Source organism: Lycium ferocissimum, chromosome 2 (genome assembly GCF_029784015.1).
Source record: "Lycium ferocissimum isolate CSIRO_LF1 chromosome 2, AGI_CSIRO_Lferr_CH_V1, whole genome shotgun sequence".
NCBI lineage: Eukaryota > Viridiplantae > Streptophyta > Magnoliopsida > Solanales > Solanaceae > Lycium > Lycium ferocissimum.
This window is the reverse complement of record NC_081343.1, coordinates 51357888-51383309: the sequence shown is the minus strand read 5'-3', so window position 1 is coordinate 51383309 and position 25422 is coordinate 51357888. Positions and strand designations below refer to the sequence as shown.

Sequence of the window (25422 nt, the reverse complement as noted above, 5' to 3'; positions counted from 1 at the left end):
CTCAAAAACAAACAATGTGTTAGTAATTAGTTGTGTCATTTGTACTAATAATAATCCGGTTTAAGTGTTGTATTAAATGACCTCGGGGACGAGATTACCGACATGGAAGGAAAGAGAGAACAACAAGCGGAGAGAGCGGCGGCGAAGGGCGATCGCAGCAAAGATATTTGCGGGATTAAGGATGTATGGTAATTACAAGTTACCTAAACACTGTGATAATAACGAGGTTTTGAAAGCTCTTTGTAAAGAAGCTGGTTGGATCGTCGAAGATGATGGAACTACTTATCGAAAGGTAAACAATCTCTCTTCATTTCTATTGCAAACAACAATTAACCCCAAAAATTAATTTACATATTTTGAAACTTAATCAAACGTAGTCTTCTTTGGAATATATTGCAATTAATAAAGGCGAATTAATCCGAAAAATATTTTCCGGTACTTTTTATAGGAACAGTTTGAGAGTCGATGTGTTGCAATTTATGTGATACAGTAAAATCTGTTGACCGCAATTTATTCTATGCCTTATAAATATGTAAATTATTTTAAAAAATATTTAAAAATTGTAGGTCCGAATTCACGGCCAAAATAAAAGAGTTTAACTGTCGAACTACTAACTCTTTACTACTACAGTGGTGTGTGTATATATATTTTTTTTTGTAAATTAGTAGTACTTTTTCATTGTCAAATTTAAATAAAAAGTAAAAGATTGAAAGGACGAATCCTCCATAGATTTGTTGTGCTGCGTGTATTTTGGGCATAGTCAGAAAGTCTCTACATTTCACCTAGATGCTAGTTTGACGATATTACCCTTGTTGTATTGCCTGGGTCCCACAATTTTTATTTTGAAAATTGATGGGTTGTATGGACATTTCAGTTGATTACACGGTTTTACCTGGTCCTTTGATTGCTTTTGCAGTCCTGAATCTGCAGTCTCTTTATCAAGGGTAGTTTAGGAATTTAATTGTAAGGTTCACGAAAGTACAACCCCTTGATGCATCACTATCAGAATTCAAATCTTAGAAAAGAAAAAATTGCTCCTTGTTGTTATGTGACCCCTATTTGACTAGGCATTGAGTTTTAAAAAGAAAAAGTTTTCAAATTTTTGGTCTTCAATATGCAATATCATTTCTGTGGCTATACGTTTTAAACATGCTGTAACATTTTTCTGATTTGAACATGCTATAGCATTTATGTAGCTATAAAAGCTCGTCATTAGGGGTGAAATGAGAGGTTTAAATAAATTCTTTTCAGTATTTAAGAAGGGACAGTTTTATTAAACGTCATCGACGGGTTATCGCTTCATAGGTGAAGCCGTGCACTTTATAGAAGTGTGCATGTCAAATATGACACGCAAAGTAATCCCAACAAGAAGCAGTGGGTGCTATGAATCTCATCTTTGAGGAGTTGGATTAATACAAGTACTATTGTATAGTGCTGAAATATAGTTATTTTAATAGTAATTTGATCACTACAGAGAACTGTGCGCTTCACTTCTTGCTTTCGCTTCAAGACCCATGGACTTATAGTGCTCTTTGCTTTTAAAACACAAGGGATCATTCTTTTTTGGAACAGACTAAAAAGGAAATAGGTTCACTTAAACTGGGAAGTGATCGATTTTTTGTGGTCTATTTAAACCCTTGGTGGACAGAATTAAACCACCATTATGAGAAAAAACAAGAAAGATATCAAACCCTTTGGTTATAATCATTGTTGTTGGTTCCTTTATCTTTATTTTATTCCGATAATTATTCTTCATAATTATAGTTGAGGCTGTAGAGCGTGCGGGGAAATCAATTTTGGATGTGATGGGCAGAAAAACTGTTGATGGGCTAGGAGGAGAGTGGGCAGCATTTTTAGCTGGGTTGTGGTTTAATCATATAGTTGACATTATCATTGGATATGGACACCCTTTCTCAAAAGCTGTTGGGATGGTAGGGTTACAGTTGTCTAATATTTTTGGTAGTGCCATCATTCTATGTTTTCTATGGCTTGTTTTGGCAATAGGGTTATGTCCGATTTTTATGGGTATATTTGGATACCTTTATCCTTAACATGTAAGGCTTTAGTGGTCATGTTATCTGAACCTTAATCAATGGGATGAGACGGTGGACCAACACAACATGATTGCTGTGGCTGAAAGTTGAAAAAGAGCCATTTGAGAATAAGCAAGATGACGACCAAGAGGATTTTGGATTTTTTTTTCTTTTCAAGTAGGTGTCAAGTGGAGCCTAAATTAGGAAATTCAAAGGTCGAGAATAGATGTTGTTGGAGCGGATAAATGTTTTTAAACTTTTATAGATGACCAAATACATATGCAGCCCCCTAAACTTGTTGGACTAATCCTTTTGAACACTTAAACTCGCACTAGTACCTAATGGACAACTAACTCCTTCAAAAGTGTTCCAACGTGACACATTTTTGTGAGATGGCCACAAGGAAAAATGCGCGCATTTCATGCACAGTCAACATGGCAAAAGAAACAAATGAGACAGTGACACGTGATATTGATCTTCATCTCTCTCCCGATTTTTTTTTTTTTTTTTTTTGCTGTTGCTTTTCCACCATACCGGACGCACCACCCAACTCAAACTACCCACCCTGTCGCTGCCCTCACACAACTGTGACCTCTTCTCTGTTGACCAATTTGTGAATAAGTTGTAAAGTAGATCTAGGGTGAGAGAAAGAGGGAGAATATAACTACTGTTTTTACCCTTCTAAATGGACATACAAATATGCATGCCAGAAAGTTTGGCCTTCGTGTTCAGATAGCAGATAGCAGATCCAGTGATTCCAACAGAGGAATTGCGCATTTGTTTTTAAAAAACTGTAGAAGGAATTCAATTTAATTATTACATTACTTACATTTCTGCTAAAGAAAGCTTTGAATTGTCCCCATTTTTTTTTTTTTTCCTTTTGATAAGTAAAGATTCTCTATTAAAAGGTACCAAGTTGGTACAGAAGAAATGTTCCCATTTTCATTCGGAAAAGGAATTTTCTAAATGTGTTACTATCGGAGGAGTTGTGATGTAAAAATCACAGAGAAGAGTTTTTGAGTTTTCAATATCATGGAGGATGGAGGAACATAAATGAAAAAAGAGAAAAAATGAATGCACCATTATTCAGATGTTGCACGTGTTCAAAAAGAGCGGGAAGACGCACAATTTGACATGTCAACAAAATATGTCTAATTGAAACACTTTTGGTAGAGTTTAAGTGTCCAATAGGTACTAGCCCAAGTTTAAATGTCTAAATGAAAAAGTCAGACAAGTTTTGGGGGCCATGTATGTATTTGTCCTTTATAGAAATATGGAGAACTATTACAATTAGAATGAATTGGGGACCTTTTTTTTGTATGAGAACATTTATAATTGAACTGATTAAAAGTAATAATGGTTACTACATTAGGAGTCTCAAAACATTAAGTACAAAATATCTTGGTAAATTTGAAAATCTCGTTACTTTCTGGAAATGACTTGGCTATTTTTGGACCAAAAAAATATTTTTCATCTTGCTGCAGGTAATGTGGCTTTTGCATTACTTCGTTAGCCATTTCAAGCTACTGGGAATCTTGTCTTGGGGAAAAGTAATTCACTGAAACTTCAGGATTTTCCAATTGGAATACTCCATAATTGCCACTTTAATATTTCTAGTTTGACAGATGTATCTATTAGATTTAGGGGCAAGAGTTGAATATTTGAATAGTCCTAATTAAAAAAAAAGTTGAATATTTGAATTGTCCTATTAAAAAAAAAAAGTTGAATATTTGAATTGTTTAATATTAGTTAGATAGATGTAGGTTCATATGTTGACTCTGATACTTGTGGAGTATAATGTAGACGAAAATTATGTTGACTTTGTTTTTGGTGTACAAAGCATATCCTGAAGACAGTGTCAATCCTAGATGTTTTAGATTCATGTTAGGATTGCAATTATGCTTCAGCGGTTTCTGTTTAAATTTCCTTTTTTGCCCTTTTCTTTTGTAAAGGGGTTTTCAGTACTGCCCAAGTACTGGCCTATAATACAAAATGTTACCTGTTTTAAAAAAAAGAAAAAAAAAAAAAAAAAATTGGACGAAAAATTGTGGTGAAAATAGCAAACTTTGGGTCCCATTTAGCTGTTATATCTAACTGAACGTTTAAAGACATTGCTTAAAGGGACACCATCTTGGGGAGGTTCTAAAAGGGACTATCTTTTTGGGACAAATTATACTTCAACTCACTTCTTTATTTCCTTGCTTTCTTCTTTGGACAGCAAACTTACTTTCTGTTTTTGAACTTTTTGGTTGACCTTGACTGGAAGATTTCTTGAAAATGTGTAAAAATATGAGATCCTGCAAGTAAATATTGATGGCTTCTTGGTGCTCATTCATTATTGTTTCTCTTTATTATTGTTTTTGACTTGGTAGCCGCCGGATATAGTAGCCCTTCCATGATAGCGGTTATCCTAAAAGGTCATTACGTTGTTGCTAGCTTCTTTGCTAAATTATTAAATGCATCAACTATCCTGTGGATACGTAACGCAAAAAGGGTGATTGTACTCTCAATCTGTCACATGTTCTGTTATTGAAGAGAGAAGTTGGTCAGTCAGTGTGGTGAGGAAGTTGGTTCCCTGCAGCATAGCAGTATCTGCACCTATACAAGAACATAGGAGTACCTCGTGATTCCATCACAAAATTTATATGCTCATTTTAAGAGCCGAAGCTTCTGATTTTGATATGGGATTTTTGTGCTGCTGATAGATGTATGCAAATGAGCTGATGTATTACTCAAGTAACTGGTGCATCAGTTGGGTGCATTCTTTCATTGGAGCACTCATGCATATCTGGTATAAATAATAACTAAGTTACACTTCATCTAGAACTTAAGCAGTTGAAGTCATGTGAAGGGAACACTTTTAAGATTTAAAAAGATCTAGAGACCTCCTTAATCATATAATCTTTCAAGTTGGGGCATTGCAAATGTCAGTTCTCTTTCTGCTATAATTACATAGTTCTGGGAAGGTTCGCTATTGACTATTTAATTTGCTCCTTTGTCGCCGCTTATCATTTGTTCTCTTCTGCAGGGATGCAAGCCAGTACAACACATGGATATTAATGGTGGTTCGGTATCTGTAAGCCCTTGTTCGTCTTACCAACTGAGCCCTGGTGCTTCGTATAATCCGAGTCCTGCTTCATCATCTATTCCTAGCCCGGTCTCATCCCAGTATGTTGCCAATGTCCAAAATAATTCTGATCCCAACTCGCTCATTCCTTGGCTTAAGAACCTGTCATCTGGCTCATCACCGTCCTCGTCTAACTTTCCCCACCATTTGTGCATTCCTGGAGGTTCTATAAGTGCTCCTGTGACTCCACCTTTGAGCTCTCCCACTTGCAGTACTCCTAGGATGAATGATAATTGGGAAAATACCACGGCCAACTCTACATGGATACAGCAGCATTATCCCTTCCTGCCGTCCTCAACCCCTCCTAGTCCAGGTCGCCAAACCCCACCAGATTCAGGATATCTCTCTGGTGTTCAAACTCCACAAGATGGACCTTCATCTCCCACATTCAGCCTCGTCTCATCAAATCCATTTGGATTTAAGGAGCCATTATCAAACGGAGGGTCTCGTATGTGGACACCTGGGCAAAGTGGGACATGTTCACCTGCAGTTGGAGCTGGTATGGACCAAACAGCTGATGTACCAATGTCGGATATTATCTCAGCAGAGTTTGCATTTGGCAGCAATATGAAGGGTGTAGTAAAGCCATGGGAAGGAGAAAGAATTCACGAAGAGTGCATCAGTGATGATCTTGAGCTTACACTTGGGAACTCCAGCACTAGGTGAACTTTCTTATTTCAACCTTTGTGACAAACACACTTGACCTCTCTCTTCCTCTTTCTCTCTCTCTCTCTCTCTCTCTCTCTCTCTCTCTCTCGCGTCAAGCTCGTCTCAAGTAAGAATTTGTTCGTTGAAAGTGGCTGATTAGTGTTCTTTTGCTGCTTTGCAGATAGGGAGTGTGAGAGGAATTGAAAACCTATGTTTATATGATCATCGCAAAGTTTGGAAGTTTTTAACTTCTTGTGTTGATCATCCCTTCTGAATGTGAAGATACTCTGGTACGGTGAAAACCAGAAGTCACAAATACAGAATAGGAGCAACAGTAAATTTTCCTTTTCTTATTTTCTTCAAAAGGACAGTGCTCATGTCGAGCCCCCTTTTTTCCCGCTTGGGGTTTGGGGGAACGTTATCCTATTTTCCCTAATACTCTCCCTTGTTCTTTTAATTCTTTTTCCCTTTAGTGTTGAATTTGTTTGTAGTTACCCTGTTGTAATAGATAAACACGATATAGTACCTAGAGTTAACCAACAAGAATCTGTATTTCTGTACCTTTTATTTGTTTGTCCTCATACATTTCATTTCTAAACAGAGTGCTTTTGTTGAAGAGTAGGCTCTACAAGGTTTGTCCGTGTAGTGATGGCCACAAAGACTAACGTGATAATTCAATGCAACTGCCTATATGCGCAGTCTTTAATGTTTGGAAATCTGAGCCCATTACCAATAATAGAAGAAGGCTTACTCAAATGACTACCTTATTATAGTTTTCTACCATTTGTAGCTACCCTTTTAAATATTATCATTTGAAGCTACATTTTAGCAAAATAGTATATGTTTTCACGTGTATTTGTTGCCAACAAATACATGAGAACACAGTAAAAAAAAACAGGATCCTTGATTTTAGCCTTTAACGGTGGAGCTATTAAATTAGATATTAATATTTTTTTTGATGTATTTTAGTGATTTTTTTTTTTTTTTTTGCTTTGATGTATTTCAGTGATTTTTTATTTTTGCTATAATGTATTTCCGTGTCTTTTTTTTTTTTTATGTAATTCAGTGATTTTTTTTTATGTATTTTACTGATTTTTTTTATGTATTTCAAATATACTGTGTACATTCCAACTACATACGAAGTCAAATATATTCAAATTTTCATGTATTTGAATGGATTTCAACAACTACATTCAGATACAAAGGTACACTAAGAAATACACTCAAAAAAATACAAAGACAAATACATTAAAAAAACTGTGTATTTGTGAGATGTAGATTTTTGAATGTATTTGTATTTGGCTTTTAACAAATACACACGGTCAGATCTGAGACACTACCACCACCAATAACTCTAATCTCTCCACCACCATCAAAATCCTAATCTAAAACACCACCACCACGTAAAACCCAAATATGAGACACCACCACCACCAAAAAACCCTAACCTTTCCACCGCCAACAAATTGACCCAAGAAAAACGCAATTGCCTTGAAGAGTTTCCTGAGAATGCTAGAAAGTAAAAATACTGTTAGGAACTTGACTTATTCATGAAATTAATGTGGAGAAGGGAAAGTTCTTTTCAAAATATGTCACATGTGGATGACAATTGACAAATAAATTATCCGTACCAAATCTAAGATTACGAGTCAGTTACTAGTAACTACCAAATCTGAGATTTCCTAGTTGTAGTATTTAAGTTTGTTCCAGAAGAAATGAAACAAAAGATATGGTAGAGCTAGGACAGTTATTGTATGAGGCCTACCCAATGCTAGATGCAGAGGCGCATAATAGATCGACGGAACCCACGATTCCCAGTAGTAAGTCGTCGGCATATCGCGCGTAACAAATCCTTATTAAGTAATCGGTTTTTAAGGGGGCCGGCTTACGGGCCGAGGGCCTCTCTCGACCGATAACAAGTATCGCCTCCCGCCCAGCTCTATCGGCGGGCCCTTTCTTTTGCAATACTTAAAAGAGTCTCTCATGGCCCAATTATTATTACAGCGTTCTCTACCATAGAATTCGGACTTCCGGGAGAGAGAGAGGTGAGCACGGAGGGAGAGGGAGAAGAGAAGAGGGGCGGCGCGGCCATGGTGGTGGTGGTTGAGAGAAGGGGAGAGGGATTTTTTAGGGTTTTGAGAAATGAAAAATTTGAAATGGGTAGTGATTGGAAAAAAAGAAAGATATATGTGTTTGGGTATGTATTTTTGATATAGCTACCATTTGTAATTTAGAAAAGTTAATTAGCTACTAAATATAATTAAATAAAAGGGTAATTAATATTAATAATTAGGTCTTAAAATAAGCTACAATGAGTTAAAATTCCATAGAAGAATGTCTACCAAGATTATCCATCTCACCTGTGGTTCAAAACCAGGTTATCCTGGGATTAAATCCAAGATTATCTACCTCACCTTCTGTATGGATAGCTAATCCCATGATTGTAGTATAGTTTAATTTATCTTGATTTTAGCTAATACCCTTTAGCGCCTGTGGCAGCAGAACTTACAAATGCAAATCTGGAATTGAGGTTATCAAGAATAATTGGATTATCCTCCAAGCAAGAGAACAAACACAGCATAACTCATTCTCATCCATTTTTTCTCTTTCCAAATTGATTGCGAAATTGCCAATGGATTCAATTGAGCGAGGATACTTTCCAGCAAAGATCATGATTATATTTACAACTTTTCTTCTTCCAGACTGTACAAATTCACTATATCTATATAATCATAATTCACAAAGAATAGCAGTAATCAAGCCCCAAATTTCCAACCTGAACTTAGCGTCTTAACATTATGTACAACACTTTGAAGACGTATGAGACCTTCAAAGCTTCTGGTATAATTCCGCAAGTGCACGATATAGGGCGGCCGCAGCAGGGGGCCTCGGCAACGAGCCAAGGAGAATATCTGAAGCTTTTATTGACTGGCTACCATAAAATCTGGAGTTCTCTCGTGTTCGGGTAGTCACGACACTTCCTTGCAGGGAACACCCGACAAAGGCACCTGTACCACCAAAAAAAAATGGCACTTTAAACATGATACAAAGATATATAACTGGGCCTCGAGAGAAAGCATCAACTCAACTTCCAGTGACATAAATAAAAAATATGGTCAAAATAGTAAAGACGGTGAGAAAATTGGTTTGAGGTTCACTATCTTCCCTAAACTCTTTTTAAGTTAAATCCACATCACTTCAAACCCCATAATTATTTTCTTCTGAACAAACTTTCTGCATAATTGACTATTCGAACCTTTTCTCCACAGGCAAGAGAGTGGAAAGATTACATTAATATTTTCAGGCCGTTAATGATCATGTGATATAGAAAAACAGATATAAATCACATGCCACTTTATCTTGCAATAAAATAAAACACAAATCAAAGTATAACATGGCAAATTACATGTGCACTTATAAACAAAGACTTGATACCTTTACTGCAGCTGTATGTATAACAAGCAGCATAGCCACCAGTACCGGCGCGAAGATCAGCTTCCGCATTTCGTCCAATGATTCCAGCAGCAGCGCTCACACCAGCTCCAACTGACAGATGCGCATCACCACCAAAAGTCTTGACAGCATCAGTATTTCTCAGAACAATAATGAAGTCAGTAAGTTCTCCACCAGCCTACAGAATAAAAATCTGTTTTATGATTTACTGATGATAAGAAGTTCCTATTGAATACAAATGATATTTTAATTGACCTCCTTAAAATGTTTTAGACACTTCCTTCTCGAAGAAATTACCTTAAAGAAAGAACAGAAAAACTGGAAGTTTTCAACTATTGATAATTATCTCTCTCGTAACTAACTACGGAACAAACATTTTTCCAGAAAGGTAACAGTATAACCACTGAACAGACATCTTTTTTCGATGTTTAATGATAAAAAGAAACAGCCAGGGCTTAATACGAAACCCTGTATACAACTGCCAACGCACCAATACTATCACAAAAGGAAGATGGCATTTGATTGTGGATAACATCCAGAAGCCACTGGGTAATGATTGCCCATGTGGAAATAAAGACACCACCGTCTATATCCAGACCAATCTATTGAGGTTGGTAATTATCCTTTACTACGGTTAGCATATATATAGTAAATTTATTCACCTGAGCACCCCATCCCACACCGAAAGAAGAAATGGCCGAGGGGGGAGACCATGAACCATCTTCCCTGCGTGCAATTACCAATCCGGTTCCAATGTTGTAGGTTACCATCACTCCGACTTTTACGACCGTAAGTATGGCAAGGCCTCTTGCATTTTGTAGAATAGCTTCTGGAATTTTCTTCTCAGAACTCAACAGACCAATCTGAAATAGTTTGTTCAGAATATTTCAGGCAGCCAATGTATCAGCGTAAGATATCAAGAAATTAAATAAAAAAGAGAGCCATGCTTTGCTTATTTTTTACATATAAGATGCATATCAGTAGCACTCCAAATAGTGGATTAGAGGCTAGAAGGTTAAATAGTACAATAATGCAGCAATTGGTAATTGGTTTCTTCCAAGTATTTAGCAGGGAGATACATATATATTTGAGGGGTGAAAAATCAATGTTTGCTTCATTAGTATGACTAAGCAGACATATAAGAGATGAAACATTCAATATAAAAAACAGAAGTTCATACCCTTTCATAGCCCCGAATAGCGTTAGTGGCCTTGTAAATTTCGTGTTCCATTGACTGTCCCCACGGGAAGTTAACCCAAGATCTCAATGTGCTCAAGTCAGTAAGGTCATGGGTTGGCAATTGAGCAGCACGACTTACTTGATCCATTAAGTATGGCTGCACAGACTCAAGCCGTACACAACATACATCACAAACTCGTTGTGGTTCCCCAGTGCGAAATTTCTCAGGAAGCAAACTCCTTCCTTTAGTACATTCATTGCAAAATATTCCTCCACAAAATCGACAATGATGCCTGCTGCACATGATAGGGTGGAACCGTACATGACATAACATACAAGTGGACGATGCACTGTCAGGCAACCATTTGGGAGGATCTGCCTCAAGAATTTCCTGGGCATTACCAAAATTTGCCTCTGTGAGGGTTTGAGCCATCTCTTTCCAAGCCTGCTCAATGAGATGGCTTGATATCCACGACATGTTACCTACTATATCACCAGACGCAAGAGATTGCACTTTTCCTCGTGCTGCGAGCAACATATCTACAACTACATCCCACATGGTCAACTCCTTGTCTTCCCCCATGCACTGATTCCAATCAGTGTCACCTTCAGGAATGTATCCCCCATTCGAGCAGAAGCCTCTACTCCACTCTTCATGCTCACTCTCCGACATTGGAGGAACTGATACAGGGATCCAAGCCCCAGTTTCACCAAAGAGTGGTGAATCATAGCAGAAATATTTTCCTTGATTTTTGTCGCACTTACTTTCTTCTACATTTGGAGTTGACTGGTTTTCACATTCTCTATTTTCAGTTAATTGTGGGTACAGAAAATTTCTTTTTACATCACTTTCATTTGTCTGTTGGATTAAATCAACATTAGAGACTTTGACCATTTCATTACTTGTATGCACCCTCTTCTCATAGTTTTCTGTTGTGCACAGAGGTGAATCATGATCAGCCTCTTGCTGTCCACCCACTGGCTTGCCCATGATATAACTCTTATCGTTGTTTATGTCTGCACTTTGACCAAATTCCCCTTTCCAGCCGTCCATATGATACCTCTCACTAGCTTCTCGAGTGTCTTGAAATGACCGGTTACTTAAAAGTTCCTCCGGTTGAGTATCTAGATGCCTCGACGAATTTGTGTTCTCGGGAATTTCATTACTTATGTGTACAGCTACTCTGTCGTATCCTTCATGCTTACCCGTTTTGACAATGTTTGGAGGACTAATGACTGGATCATAATCATCCAGGCCTCTGTTATCTCCAAACTTACTACAGTCCTATCACCAAAAATCACGTTAAGTGTGCATTCTCATGTCAAACTTAAAAATTTTGCTTGCACTTACAAAATACTGCAACTTTTTCCTAATGAATAAATAGTTAACAGGATAACATTAGGACAAGTAACTACTAAGAATTGGCAATTCTACTTCCCCCAACAAAAGAAAGAGATCACGACAATTTGAAATGAGACAGACCAATGGAGGAGACAAGTGAGTAGTAACTATCAGCATATAACTAAAATTCCCAACATGTTAGCATTCTTTTTGGCAAGGAAACATTTCTAAGTGCAGCAGTGTTTAGTTTTTTTTAAAAAAAAAAAGAGGCTCTTTTCTTAAGGTAGGACCAGCACCTATAGACGAAAACTTTGAATATAAATTATTCAATCTGACCACAAGAATATAGTCAATGAAACCGGCAGCACAGTGTAATGTATCCTGAACAGAGTGGAAGGAAGGATCTCAAGATTACCACTTCGTATGAAAGAATTGAGTATGTAGGTTAGACATTGAACAGATGTCAGTGTTATTTCTAAATGGGTACAACAACATACCCATTGCAATCCCACAAGTTGGGTCTGGGAAGGGTAGGATGTAGCAGACCTTAACCGAACCTTTGTGGGGTAGAGAGGTTGTTTCCAATAGACCCTCGGATCAAAAGAAGTGAAACCAAAGGAAGATTGAAAGGAAATAGCGACAGCCAAATAGCAGCATCAACAACGCAAATGAAGCAACAAATAATAGTACAATTCGAAGAATAGGATACTATGCGAATACTAAATAATAATACTAGAGAAGAAGAAGATGAGAAGGAGAGACTAGCCCCCTATCTCTCCCACATAGAAGTACGACAACACTTGGTTACCTACTGCCCTTCTACCCTAATCCCCGACCTCCATATCTTCCTATCTAGGGTCATGTCATCAATAAGCTAAAGACGTGCCATTTCCTACCTAATCACCTCCCCTATTTCTTCTCTTAAAACCTGCTATAGTCAACCTCTCACATCTCCTTACAGGTGCATCGCGCACCTTCTCTTCACATGTCCCAATCATCTTAGGCTCGCTTCCCTCATCTTATCCGCCACAGAGGCCACTCATACCACCTAAATGGGTATTAGATGACAAAACAAGGTTATGTGAGAAGTCCTACATTAGAACTATTTACATGCATTATTAGCCTTTTAAATGGCCATGTATGGCATTAGATTCTTGAATTTTTTAGATTAACTTCTACAGAGAAGTCTCATTGTCTATCACCAATTTTATTTTATATTACTTCAATTTTTATATAGGCTATATTATCTGCTAGGAATATCACTACGTGGACGGCAAAGAGCTTATCCTATGCAGGTAGAATCCGGCTTATGTCCTGTTTAGTGTGCAAGCCTACTGGTCTCTGCTTTTCTTAATGCCCAAGAAGGTTATAAAGATGATTAAGGCTGTGAGTAAAAGCTACCTGTGGACTGGTGAGGCTACCATCACTAAGAGAGCTCTAGTAGCTTGGTACAACATTTGTCTGCCTAGGGGAGCCGGTGGATTGAATCTCCTGAACTTGCAGACACCAAGCAGCTATATGTAAACTCCGGTGGGCACTAAGTCTTCAGAAGGAGAAACTGTGGATTACTTGGATTCACACTTCTACATAAAGAAGCAAGGCAGGCATTGATGCTATGACTATTCCTCTACAGGCTTCATGGATGGTCAGAAAGATTCTGAATATGAGGAAATATTGGTAAATATTGGGTGAACCTACTGCACTGGTTCATAGAGGTAAGTTCCTAATCTCTAATGTCTATAAGAAGCTGAGAGGAGATATTCCTAATGTAGAATGGAAGCAGCTAGTGCATCATACTTTCCTGAGCCTAAACGGACCTTTACTCTATGGCTTCAACTTCATGGGAGGTTAAGAACTAAAGATCTGCTTCTCAAATGGGGCATCCCTGTGTCTGTTTCCTGTGTCCTATGTTCATCAGCTCAGCTTCTGATCACCTATATTTTGAGTGTCCTTACACTCAAGCATTATTCACGTAGCTTCTTGATTTTCCATCTGTTGTTTATTTTGTTTCAGTTATCGCACTATTTCGTTGTTGTTACTATTCTTTTTTTTTTTTTTTACACTCTGAACCGCTTTCCTTATTAGTTACCATGTTTTCTTCACTGCCATATTTCCTTTTCCATAACTTCTTTGATTTGCTGCATTTGAGCTGAGGGTCATTCGGAAACAGTCTCTCTCCCTCCACAAGGTAGGGGTAAGTTCTGCGTACACTCTACCCTCCCCAGACCCCACTTGTGGGGATTATATTGCATATGTTGTTGTTGTTGTCACACTCAAGCATTATGGAAGGAAATCCTGGAATGGCAACACTGCCAGAGGAGTATAAAGTCTTGGGAAAATGAACGAACATGGATGAAGCAGAAGACTAGAAGCAAAAGCGCAAGAGGTACTATCCAGAAAGCTAGTTTTGCTGCTGTGATCTACTCTATATGGATTCAGAGGAACTCAAGGGACTTCCAGAACATAGCTAAATCTGTGGATGCGATGCTTCATCAACAAAAGCTTGGTCTGTGCATCAGGGTCACTGGGAATGGGAAACTTATGGATTGCATTGGTAGTACGCCCGGTTCACCAGGTTCTACCACTGCAGGGCCCAATCATACTCAAAAGAAGAGTTTGATCCAGTTGGAAATGTGATTTTTTTTTTTTTTTTTGTAGCGGCTGCTGGTTCCCTTGTAATTAAAAAAAACGTGTTTTTTTGGGTTTTCAGTGGCTTTTTGTACTTGTTGGATTATTCCTGAGAAGGATGGATTAGGTTTTTCCCCCTCGGTTTTGTAATGCTCTTCTTGGTAATTAATTAATATCCAAAAAAGAAAATTTATTTAGGCAAATCTCCATAAGAATGATGCAACATAACAAAATCCCCAATCTTTTAAATTCTTGAAAGCTCATCAATACGGACGTTCCTTCACTAAAATACCCCAATTTTCATCAGACAATCTCAGCAATAAATTCAACAACTAACTAAGAATAATTTTTTCAAAACACAGACAATTTTTACTAGTAATAAAGACAATAACTTTATGCAGTTGAAGCAAAACCCAAAACTTGACAGCAAACAAAAACCAGTTAAAATTGATTAAAAAGCTGATCAAACAAATATAGCAATTTATTCTGATAAGATCAATGAAATCGAACAGCAAACCATACTCAACCGATAAGAAAAAAGCAATCAATTAATATAGGAAATAGAATTGAAGAGAGAATTACCGATTGGTTAAGTGGATTTGAAACCCTAGATGAAGAAGGGTCAACTTGTCCTTCACTAGCAAATTTATTGTGATTGGGCTCCATTATTTAAGCACCTCACAATCAACATTTAGCCTTTTTTCTTTGCTAGTATTGTATACAATAAAATTGAGAATTTGGAGGAAAATCAAAGTTGAAAGAGAGAATATTATAGGGAAAGAAGAAGAAAAATTATGATCATGAACCTCGTGGCGTGTCCTATATGATCTCTTTATTTTATTTTTATTTTTATTTTTATTACTACTCCTTATTTATTTATTTTTTATTTAATTCTTCTATTTTTTAGCCTTATAATACCTTTTCTATGACACTCTTTTAATTAATTAATATTATGATATTAATTTAAGAAATTATTTATTACTCACTTAATCATGGTATGAATTAAAATTGCTTGAACCTTATTCAACTGGGAATATGGACTATGGTATTCTTGCATATATATTTGAATTGTGTTTACTTGAGGCTTTTGTTAATTAACAACAATGACGAAATTAATCCATAATTTATGTTTCGTCCTACCTACTTCTCCAAATTTGGAAGGGTCAATAGCCCACTTATTTCACTTATTTATTAAGGGAAAAGTACATGGTGTGACCATAAGGGGAAAAAAATATCCAAAAAGGCCCCATTTTGAACAAATGTCCCCAGTTGGCCATTTAGCCAAATTAATGTCAAACATATACGAAAATTTTCGCCAAGGCTTAAAATTTTATGCATGAAAAGCTATGAAATGTGTATATCTCATTAAAGCTTTTAGATTCATTTATTTTTCTATCTTCTAAAATTTTACTCAAAATTTTGTGTATGATTATGTATCTCGTAAAAGAAGAACTAATTTTCGTATAAATAAACTATAGTAATATATATATATAGCGTATAAATTTTAACAAACTAAAATATAAATGCAATAACAATGGATACAACTTTTATACAAACGCAAATAAATATTAGTAAGTATGAAAATAAAATTTAAACATGTCATATATTTATTAATATGAAGGGTTGAAATTGGTTATAAATTATATTTTTTCTTTTTGTTAATTATATTCAGAGATTTATTATACAAAGAAAAGAAATGGGACAAATTTTACATTAATTATCGGTGGACACATATTATAGAGAACAATAATGGAGGAATGGTGGGCTTTTAATTTTTTTAAATTTGGTATATTTTGTAATTAAATTGTTATATTTTGTAAATAAGAAAAAATATTCTTATGTTTTGTAATTAAGAGTCTTAATTGGTATTATTAGGCCATTTTCCCAAAAAAATATCCAAAAAGGCCCTATTTTGAACAAATGTCCGGTTTCTATTAATGCCAAAAGAATATATGTATGGGTATTCCATTTTTTTTCTATTATACGAGGAACTATAAATAAACTAAAGTTCTTAACAAACTAAAATATATCAACAAACTGATAAAATTTATATCCATTTATTAAACATAAATTATACGTTCATTATTATATATAAATTATACACATTTATACAATAATGCATAATACGATTTATATGTACACTATACATATACTATACAAGCATAATACGGTTTCTATACGTATATGTGATATATTTTTTATACATGATACACTTTCTAAAAGAATGATACAATTTATATACATATCTTTGGAATTATATATATATATACAAGCATAATACAGTTTATGTACACTTTCTATACAAAAATGATACAGTTTATATACATATGATAGTATTATATATACACTTTTTATACAAGAATGATACAGTTTATATAAATACGTTGGAATTATATATACACTTTCTATACAAGAATGATACAGTTTATATACACTTTCTATACAAAAATGATACAGTTTATGTACACTTTCTATACAAGAATGATACAGTTTATATACACTTTCTATATGTATGATATATTGTCTAGACGTATGATACACTTTCTATACAAGAATGATACAATTTATACATAAATTATACAACAATGATACATTTTCTATACTTATGTATGGAATATGTATAATATGTGAATCATTAGTGTATAATCAATGTATAACTAATGTATAATATATGTATGATTAGTGAGTATACGTTGATGATACATTTATCATACACAAATTACACAACAATGATACAAACTTATGATATATTTTCTCTAGATATATGGTAGGTAGGGGTGTAACAAAGTAAACTGACAAACCGATAAACCGAGAAAAAAAATCTGACTAATGGTTTGGTTTGACTTGGTATGGTGTTGAAAAAAAAAATCGGACCATAATTGGTTTGGTTTGGTTTTACCTAAAAAAAGTCAAACCGAACCAAACCAACCCGACATGTTACACCTTGGAAAATTTCGCGTTATCAAATATTTTAGTACATAAGCCGAGTTACACAAGGATTATGGATGAAGATTATGTTATCTGAGCATAAGAACATATATATGACATTTGGAGAGTGTATGGAGTAAATCGGTTAACATGATCACTCAATGATAGCCCTCGAAACCATGAGTTAAGGTGGGGCCCACATGTCGGGATTTTGTAAAGGATATATTATAAGTGATACAAGTAGTACATGGAAAGTTGAGCAAGTCCTAAGAAGGACCCATAAGCCAAATATGGACATAAGCCCTCCAAAAGGGCGATTTAAGGAAACGTTTTCGGATGATTTGACTTGGAGGGGCAAAAACGGCATTATAAGTTTGGAATTTGGTAAAACACCAAGAATAAAAGTTGTATATAATTGAAATAGATTTCCAACCATAGGTTTTGGGCCCTCACACGATGTCGGATTTAATCAAGAGTTATGGCCATTTTAAGAGCAAGACCCTAAGTTTTTTGGCTCCGCGGGCCCCACATGAATAAGTCGGTGGAACCGACCTAGGGGGCTATAAATACCCCATCAGCCCATTTTTTTCAGCATATTAACATTCCAAAGAGTCCTAGAAGCCTCTCAAAACATCTCCCAAATATTATAGTCCGATAAATCAAGAATTTAACAAGATTACGCCAAACTAGTCCGTGAAAGGTATTTGTTCTTGCTTCTACTTAAGTTTGGCGTTGGAGAAGGTTGATGTGGCTGAGTTTTTTCAAGTATAAGGTATGTTATTTATCCCATCTTTTATGTTGAGTTTATTTGAAGGTCTAGCAAGCCTTAAAGATGAAACTAGTTATGGAAAAAAAAAAGGTCATAGAGTGTTGTATTGTAGTTGTTGTGTTGATGGGATGTTTTGAACGTGTTGTGACTGTGTGGATGGACTGATTTACGCATATAAAAATGGTATCTAACATTGTTGGCGTACTGATGAGATTATACTCCTTGGTTGGGATGGAAGAACGTGCATATTGTTGTTGTATGTTGAAAAACGTCGTGTGGGATGTTTATGGAATATGTTGGTATGAATAATAGTGTTGTTGATGTGGGTATTATTGTTGTTGTTGATTGGTTGCTGAATTGTAATTTTGGGCTAGGCATATAAACAAATAGATCCGCCCGATTTACATAAGAATATAGAGTAGTTTGATTTGAAATTTGGAACAAGTGTGCAAAAAGTCTAACGTTAGTGTGAATCCTTTTAAGTGTAGGCTTACGAGCTGGGACAAATAAGCGTAGCTAATAAGAGGTGGAACAGGTATGTAAAGCTTACCCGCTCTTTCTTTTGGCATGTCTTAGATCTAAGTAAGATATGATACGAGCCTCGCGGTAACTCTACTCATAAGATCCGAGTATGTCTACGATTCTTATTCACTCCTTGATGTTAGCATTCCTAATGTAGTCGAGCTATGGTCCTTGTGTTTTTGTATGGTTGAATAGTAAATGTCGCATAAAGAGATCCACCAAAAGAGTTCTATAATGAATAATGTCCCCAACTTTCACAAATGGGCTCGGATTGCTTTGATATGTTCGTAAAAGATTCTATAGCGAATAATGCCCGTAACTTTCATGGGCGGGCTCGGATTGGCTTGATACACGTCTACGATCTCTAAGACTTTCTTTAACGTAGTCCTAATGGCATTTAGAACGGATTTGACATGACTGTCGTTTGATACTCGAGCGTTGATTTGTCTACTTATCTATTGAGTCTTAAAAGTTGATTTATATGCATATGGTTTCTCACTACTGCTCGTGCCGGCCTCGAATATGTCCTTCACCGAGTCCCGGGCAGACACGTATTCGTGCACAACTCCATCAATTATTCACCGAGTCCCTCACTAGAGGGCGGGTACGGTATATATATATGATGACATGATGATATGATGATATGGGATGTTGGCGGGATGGCATATGATGATTCTATTCACCGAGTCTCTCACTAGAAGCCGGGTACGGTATATATATATATATATGATGACATGATGATATGATGACAAATATGATGATCTTATTTACCGAGTCCCTCGGCTGAAGGCCGGACACGTTATATATATATGTACGAGATGATTATTCACTTATGTTTCTAAGTCCCATAATGAATTGGATATGATATTGACATGCATGATTTATGTTTCAAAGGCAAGCCTTGTGGTTTTTTATTATACTAATTTTCTATACTCCTTATTTCGATATTTATCTTTTTATTATACTTCATGCTTTACATTCTCAAGACATATTCCGTACCGACCCCTTTCTTCGGGGGTGCGTTTCATGCCACGTGGTGTATACGGAGATGAGTAGAAGATGTTCCGGAATCTGGATTGGCGAGCTCCATTTCCTTCCGGAGGCGCCGAGTCGATATCTATGTTATGGTATCTTGGTTTATGTTAGAGACTTTGCGAACAGTCACGTATATAACATGTCGGTCTTGTAAGCGGCTGCAGCCAAGTTATGTATCATCATTATGCATTATGTTACGTGTTTCATATGATAAATTTTAGTTGATTTGAAAAGGACGAAAAGCATGTCTTTTTGAAAAGTTTACATTATGCATTCACTTCATGATTTAAGAGTCCGGTAAGATTATGAGTATCACGAGGATCAATTCGCTGGGTTCTAAGTAAGGGTCGGGTGCCCATCATGCCCTATCAAAAGTTAGGGTGTGACACGACATTACATGTATTCAATTTTAAAAATATTTTATACATAATTTTTTTTATTTGTAATGTAATTCATAAATATTTCTTAAATTTTTTCATAGTTTTTTTTATCTATTATCATATTATTCAAGCTTGAACTTAGAATTTTGAATGTCAATAAATTTTATATCTTATGGATGTTAGTAACTCAAATAAAGTCCAAACCAATATCAACTCAACACTAATACTAACAAAAGAAATCCAATTTACCACTAGGAGTGACAGTAATGTTGGATATCTATTATTTAGTTTTGCATAATTGATTTAGAGTGTGCAAATACATAACTTAAGTTTTTTTCTTGTCATGTAATTAATACTTATTAGCCGTACTTATTTTAGCATGACTTAGTATTTTTAGATTATTGCTTGTTAATTAGCATATTTATTTTAACCAATTTTATTAGCTTTTGTTGAATATTTTAATACAATGTCATCACTCTTCTCACATTTTGTGTTATTTTCTTAAGAAATACCTTAATTATATAGTTGTATCTTACTAGGACTAAAGAAATATTTGAAGTAAAAGTTATATGTTTTGTATCAAGACTATTAGAAAAAACCAAAAAACCTGAGAAAATCGAATAACCCGAGAAAACCCGAGGTTGAAAAATCTGAATTTTATTATTTTGGTTTGGTGTTTAAAAAAATCCGAACCAACCCGGTCCATGTACACCCTCAACGGCAGGGATACATATTCTATACAGCAATGATACTTTTTTATACGTATGATACATTTTTTATACATAGTTGATCTTTAGTGGCGACTCAAATAGTTCTTTTTTTTGCAACGAACTTTTTAGTCGCCACAAAAGGTCTTTTTTTTTTTTTCAAGAATATATACAAAATGGGCTTGGAGAAACTTGGGTCATCCGGTGGGATTAGTTTTGGCCGGACGGCCATTTATGTCCATTTCCCTTTATTAAAGTAATTTTTACTTGGCATAACTTACTATGTTACATATTTATGGAACATAACTATACTTTTTAATAATTAAGTTTAGTAGCTATAATATTATATTTTTACAACTTATAGCTGTCCACTTTTTTAACCACTCCCCACATCCCTATTTTTTAGCTACACACGTTTCTCTCTCTTCCATTTTCCTAAATTTACTTTTCTAACTCCCAATCTCTCCTAATTTCATGCTTTTCAAATCGATTCGATTTGGTTCACTTATCCTTTTTTTACTCTTGTATTAACTACTCATTAATTTCAACTTTAGAGTCCCAATTCAACTCTATTACCTAAAATATGTAAGATTTTCTTTTATTTTTTGCCTAAACCATAGAAGACTCAAAAAGCTCATCCCATCATCATCATCACCATTCCGTGGCGATGTTGTGCCAAAGGATGTGAATGTTGCTGTGGCTACCATCAAGACTAAGCGCACCATCCAATTTGTTGGTCGGTGCCTCCATTCAAGTGTGGTATCAACCATCGACCACAACTTTGTTCCCGGAGGTGATCTTGCACACAAAGGGCGTATGTATGATTTATTTTGTTGGGTTGTATTTTCCTTTTGGTGTTCCATTTTAGATACATCCATACTATTTTGTATTTCAATGGTGTCTTTGTTGAAATATGACTTTTTCTTTGCATGAAAGTTTAAAGCTTGTTTGTGTGAAAAAAATGTCATTCTCTTTCAACACTCAATTTCTCCATACTAAAGAGTGATCGTAATGGATATTGAAGTAGATGAAATCGATCGGTGATAATAACAATACTAATATCTTTCTCGAGGCAACTATTCCCAATCACAAGGGACCGGATTAATATTCATCAAAGTCAATGGTTGAACTTGTTTGTGCCAAACCTTCGATGAGAAGATGATGGAGAGGTATTTTTTCTTATTAATGACCCTATTTTTCACTTCACGAGATATGTATTTTACTTGCATTTTAAGTATATTATTATCGTATTTTTGATGAACTTCGCTAATTTTTCGTTTTTTCAATTCAACGAGATCTATATTTTGCATGCATTTTAAGTATATTTTTGTCGTATTTTTTATTATTTCAATTAGTTTTTGTGTTTTTAATTGTGTGTTATATATATTTTTTACCTAATTTGTTACTTGCATTTTAAGTATTTTTTTATCCTATTTTACGATGAACTTGCTTAATTTTTCATTTTTCAATTCAACAGATCCGTATTTTGCGTACATTTTAAGTATATTTTTATCGTATTTTTTATTATTTCAATTAGTTTGTGTTTTTAATTGTACATGTTATATACTTTTTCTACCTAATTTGTTACTTGTAAATTTATGCATTTTGAATTTGTGTTTACTTTTTATCAAAGTATATTTTTTAGTATATATTCGGTGTATTTGAAGTGTATTTTTACAAAGACAGCCAATTTTTAGTGACAACCACGGCATTTGACATTGATATATTTGCATTATATTTATAGTATATTTTAAGTATATCTTGAATGTGTTGTTATTTATTGTGGTTAATTTGTTATGTTGTTATTTTTTCATGTTTTGTTAATGTAAAGTTTCGGTATATCTTGACGCAACAAATTGATCCAAAATTTCTCCGTATGAGATACGACGCAAATCGACAAGGCAACCACCAATGCATTTATTGATAACAAGCAACCACCAATACCATCAAGGCTACATATTATGATGCTATTTTAGTAGATGTTCGGGAAGATTTGTGCCTTATAACATACATGTTTTAAGTTATTTTTTTCTCCAACTTTTTTTGATGTATAACATCACTATTGCGTCATTATTTTTATGAAGATTTTAGAAGAAGTTTTATGTATTTTGGTAATGATCCAATTGTTGTATAGTCTAATCATAGATTTGAATGTTTTTATTACATTTATATTTTTTCTTGTATAGTTACTCTTACAAAGTGCATTTCATATCAAGTTTGTATTTCCTACATGTTTTCACTATATTTTATTGATGAACAAGAGTTCTATGCATTATATATTCATGGTACACTTGAATTCATTATTGAACCATAAAATCCATTTTTAGTAAATATACTTCAAAAATTAAAGAACAATTTTAATACTCCTAAAATACACACAAAATACAAGTGAAATATATTGTAAATATATTCATTAGATTCAAATCTTACGGATAAATTAGAATACACTAAAAAATACAATCATAATACGGATAAAATACGGAATCAAAAGCCACCCTTAGGGATTAAAGTTTTTTATGGAGTCAAGTTTTCCCATCTTATTAAAGTTACTAAATAATATTCAATATCGACTTATTGCACTCAATAACTAATTTTTTTTGTAACGAACATTTTGATTTTTAATAATGTAATTTCATTGAATATTTTTAATAACGAACACAAAGCCGATGATCATAGCATCGTAGACAATCTCAACTTGTCACTATGCAATTCAGTTGATGAACAAATCAAGCTTTGCGTGATTTATGGAACATTAAAAAGAGATTTTTTTTTTAGTTATATTTTCAGAAAAAATATGAAGAGTTTTTTAATTCAAATTTTATGTGAATGATTAGATGTTGAATGAGATATGTGATTAGCTATGGAAGAGAATGAGATCTTTTTTTTTATGGGACATTAAAACTTTTTTAGTTTGCAAAAGATTTTTTTCCTTAAATAGAGGCATTTTTTGCTCAACAGTTCCGTGTATTTAGTATGTATTTTGGCTATATTTATGCGACGCGTCCCGGACCTAAATATAGGAAAAACCAGCTACGAATTGTAATAATGAACTTGTAGTTATAGCTTGTTAGAAGCAGCTAAAAGGTAGCTATTTGAGAAAATTTTACTTTATTAAATATAATTGATTTTAACCCAATGAACTTCAATTTATCTAAAATTTACGTTAATTTGATTTTTATATGTGTAGTTCAATTAACTCATAAAAAATTTAGTCAAAATATCTAAAAAAAATATTTTTAATATGTTATATGCCCTCCGTTCTCTTTTTAAGTTTTGAAAAAGTATGGTGAATTTTGGGACGAAGGGTACCGGGCAAAAAGATGGAGGAAGGGGAAGGGGGCCTATTTAATATTGGGATTGAAGAATGGGCTACATGGGAGGGAATTTGAGCGTACGTAATAAAGGTCTTAAGCTGATCACTTGAAAAGTTAAAGTAATTGGAGTATTTGATAATTGGTGGCAATTTTAAGAATCTATCTATGTTGCCATTGAAAATTATGTCTTTGAATAATATGTTGGGAATAAAATAGACCCGCAAAAATAATATTCACGGTATTAGTGATAAATGCGAAACACTAACTTATGGTTAAATCAGCAAGAATAAAATGCAGCAATAATGACACCAAGATTTTACGTGGAAACCCTTCTGAATAAGGGAAAAACCACGGACAAGAGGAACGGCTGATATCACTATAGTAAGGAATTTTACACTGTGTAGTCACGAGTATAAATACTCCAAAGACCACTACACACTCAAAAAGAAAAAACACTCTTTTGATTTTCCCACCTCACTACAATATCGCTCACACTCTATTTTTCTTCACAAACTATTTTCTTACGATATGGAATACCTTGCTCTCTATAATTTTTTTCTCTCTTTTCTGGTGTATTACAAATGATAGAAAGCTTCCCTATTTATAAGGATGAAATGGACCTATTGATGTCATCAAGTGACATTACTTGAATGTAGCCAAGTCAAGGTGTTCACTATGAACACATTCAATAGCCGATTATCCCATTTCAAAAATAGTACGCCAATGTGATTTCATGTATATTTTGTCAAAGAAAGAAAATCTTCCTTCCTTAAAATATGGGATGGGATGGACCCACAAATCTCCTCCTTCGTCCCATTCACTTGAAGGAGGGTACACCGGCTTCTAGTTTAAGTGGCATGCCGACAAGTTCTTTGCACGAGTCGAACTTGTCTCTCGATACCACCTTGGTCAGCATATCTGCAGGATTTTCATTCGTGTGAATCTTCTTGACTTGGAACAATTCGCTCTCCAATTGCTCACGAATCCAATGATATCTGACATCGATGTGTTTTGTTCTCGCATGGTACATGGAATTCTTACTCAGGTCTATTGCACTCTGACTGTCGCAATAGACAACATACTCCATTTGCTGCAATCCAAGTTCTTGAAGAAATCTCTTGAGCCATATCATCTCCTTGCCAGCTTCAGTAGCCGCAATATACTCCGCTTCAGTTGTAGACAGTGCAACACACTTCTGCAACTTCGACTGCCATGATATAGCTCCCCCTGAAAAAGTAAACAAATATCCAGTAGTGGATTTTCTGTTATCAAGGTCACCTGCCATATCAGAATCTGTATAGCCCTTCAAGATTGGATTTGATCCTCCAAAACACAAGCATTCATCTGAGCTTCCTCT

General features: G+C 35.0%; 2 protein-coding genes across 4 annotated transcripts; one reads left to right on the top strand and one right to left on the bottom strand.

Annotated features, from left to right (window-relative positions):
- LOC132043608 (BES1/BZR1 homolog protein 4-like) lies at window positions 1–6373 on the top strand. 2 transcript variants are annotated; one of them, XM_059434084.1, is made up of 3 exons: window positions 2–292; window positions 5062–5822; window positions 5990–6373. In XM_059434084.1, the coding sequence occupies exons 1-3, from the start codon at window positions 77–79 to the stop codon at window positions 5991–5993; spliced, it is 981 nt and encodes a 326-aa protein (XP_059290067.1). In that variant the 5' UTR covers window positions 2–76; the 3' UTR covers window positions 5994–6373. The 2 variants fall into 2 exon arrangements, with proteins under 2 accessions (XP_059290074.1, XP_059290067.1); XM_059434091.1 differs by lacking the exon at window positions 5990–6373 and having other exon boundaries at window positions 1–292; window positions 5062–5826.
- Window positions 6374–8464: 2091 nt separating this feature from the next.
- LOC132043589 (uncharacterized) lies at window positions 8465–15224 on the bottom strand. 2 transcript variants are annotated; one of them, XM_059434068.1, is made up of 5 exons: window positions 14993–15224; window positions 10442–11725; window positions 9924–10124; window positions 9244–9439; window positions 8465–8816 (listed from the first exon to the last, which is right to left on the bottom strand). In XM_059434068.1, exons 1-5 carry the CDS (start codon window positions 15074–15076, stop codon window positions 8638–8640), a joined length of 1944 nt encoding a protein of 647 aa, XP_059290051.1. In that variant the 5' UTR covers window positions 15077–15224; the 3' UTR covers window positions 8465–8637. The 2 variants fall into 2 exon arrangements, with proteins under 2 accessions (XP_059290051.1, XP_059290058.1); XM_059434075.1 differs by having other exon boundaries at window positions 10442–11717; window positions 14993–15138.
- Between the last annotated feature and the right edge of the window lie 10198 nt (window positions 15225–25422).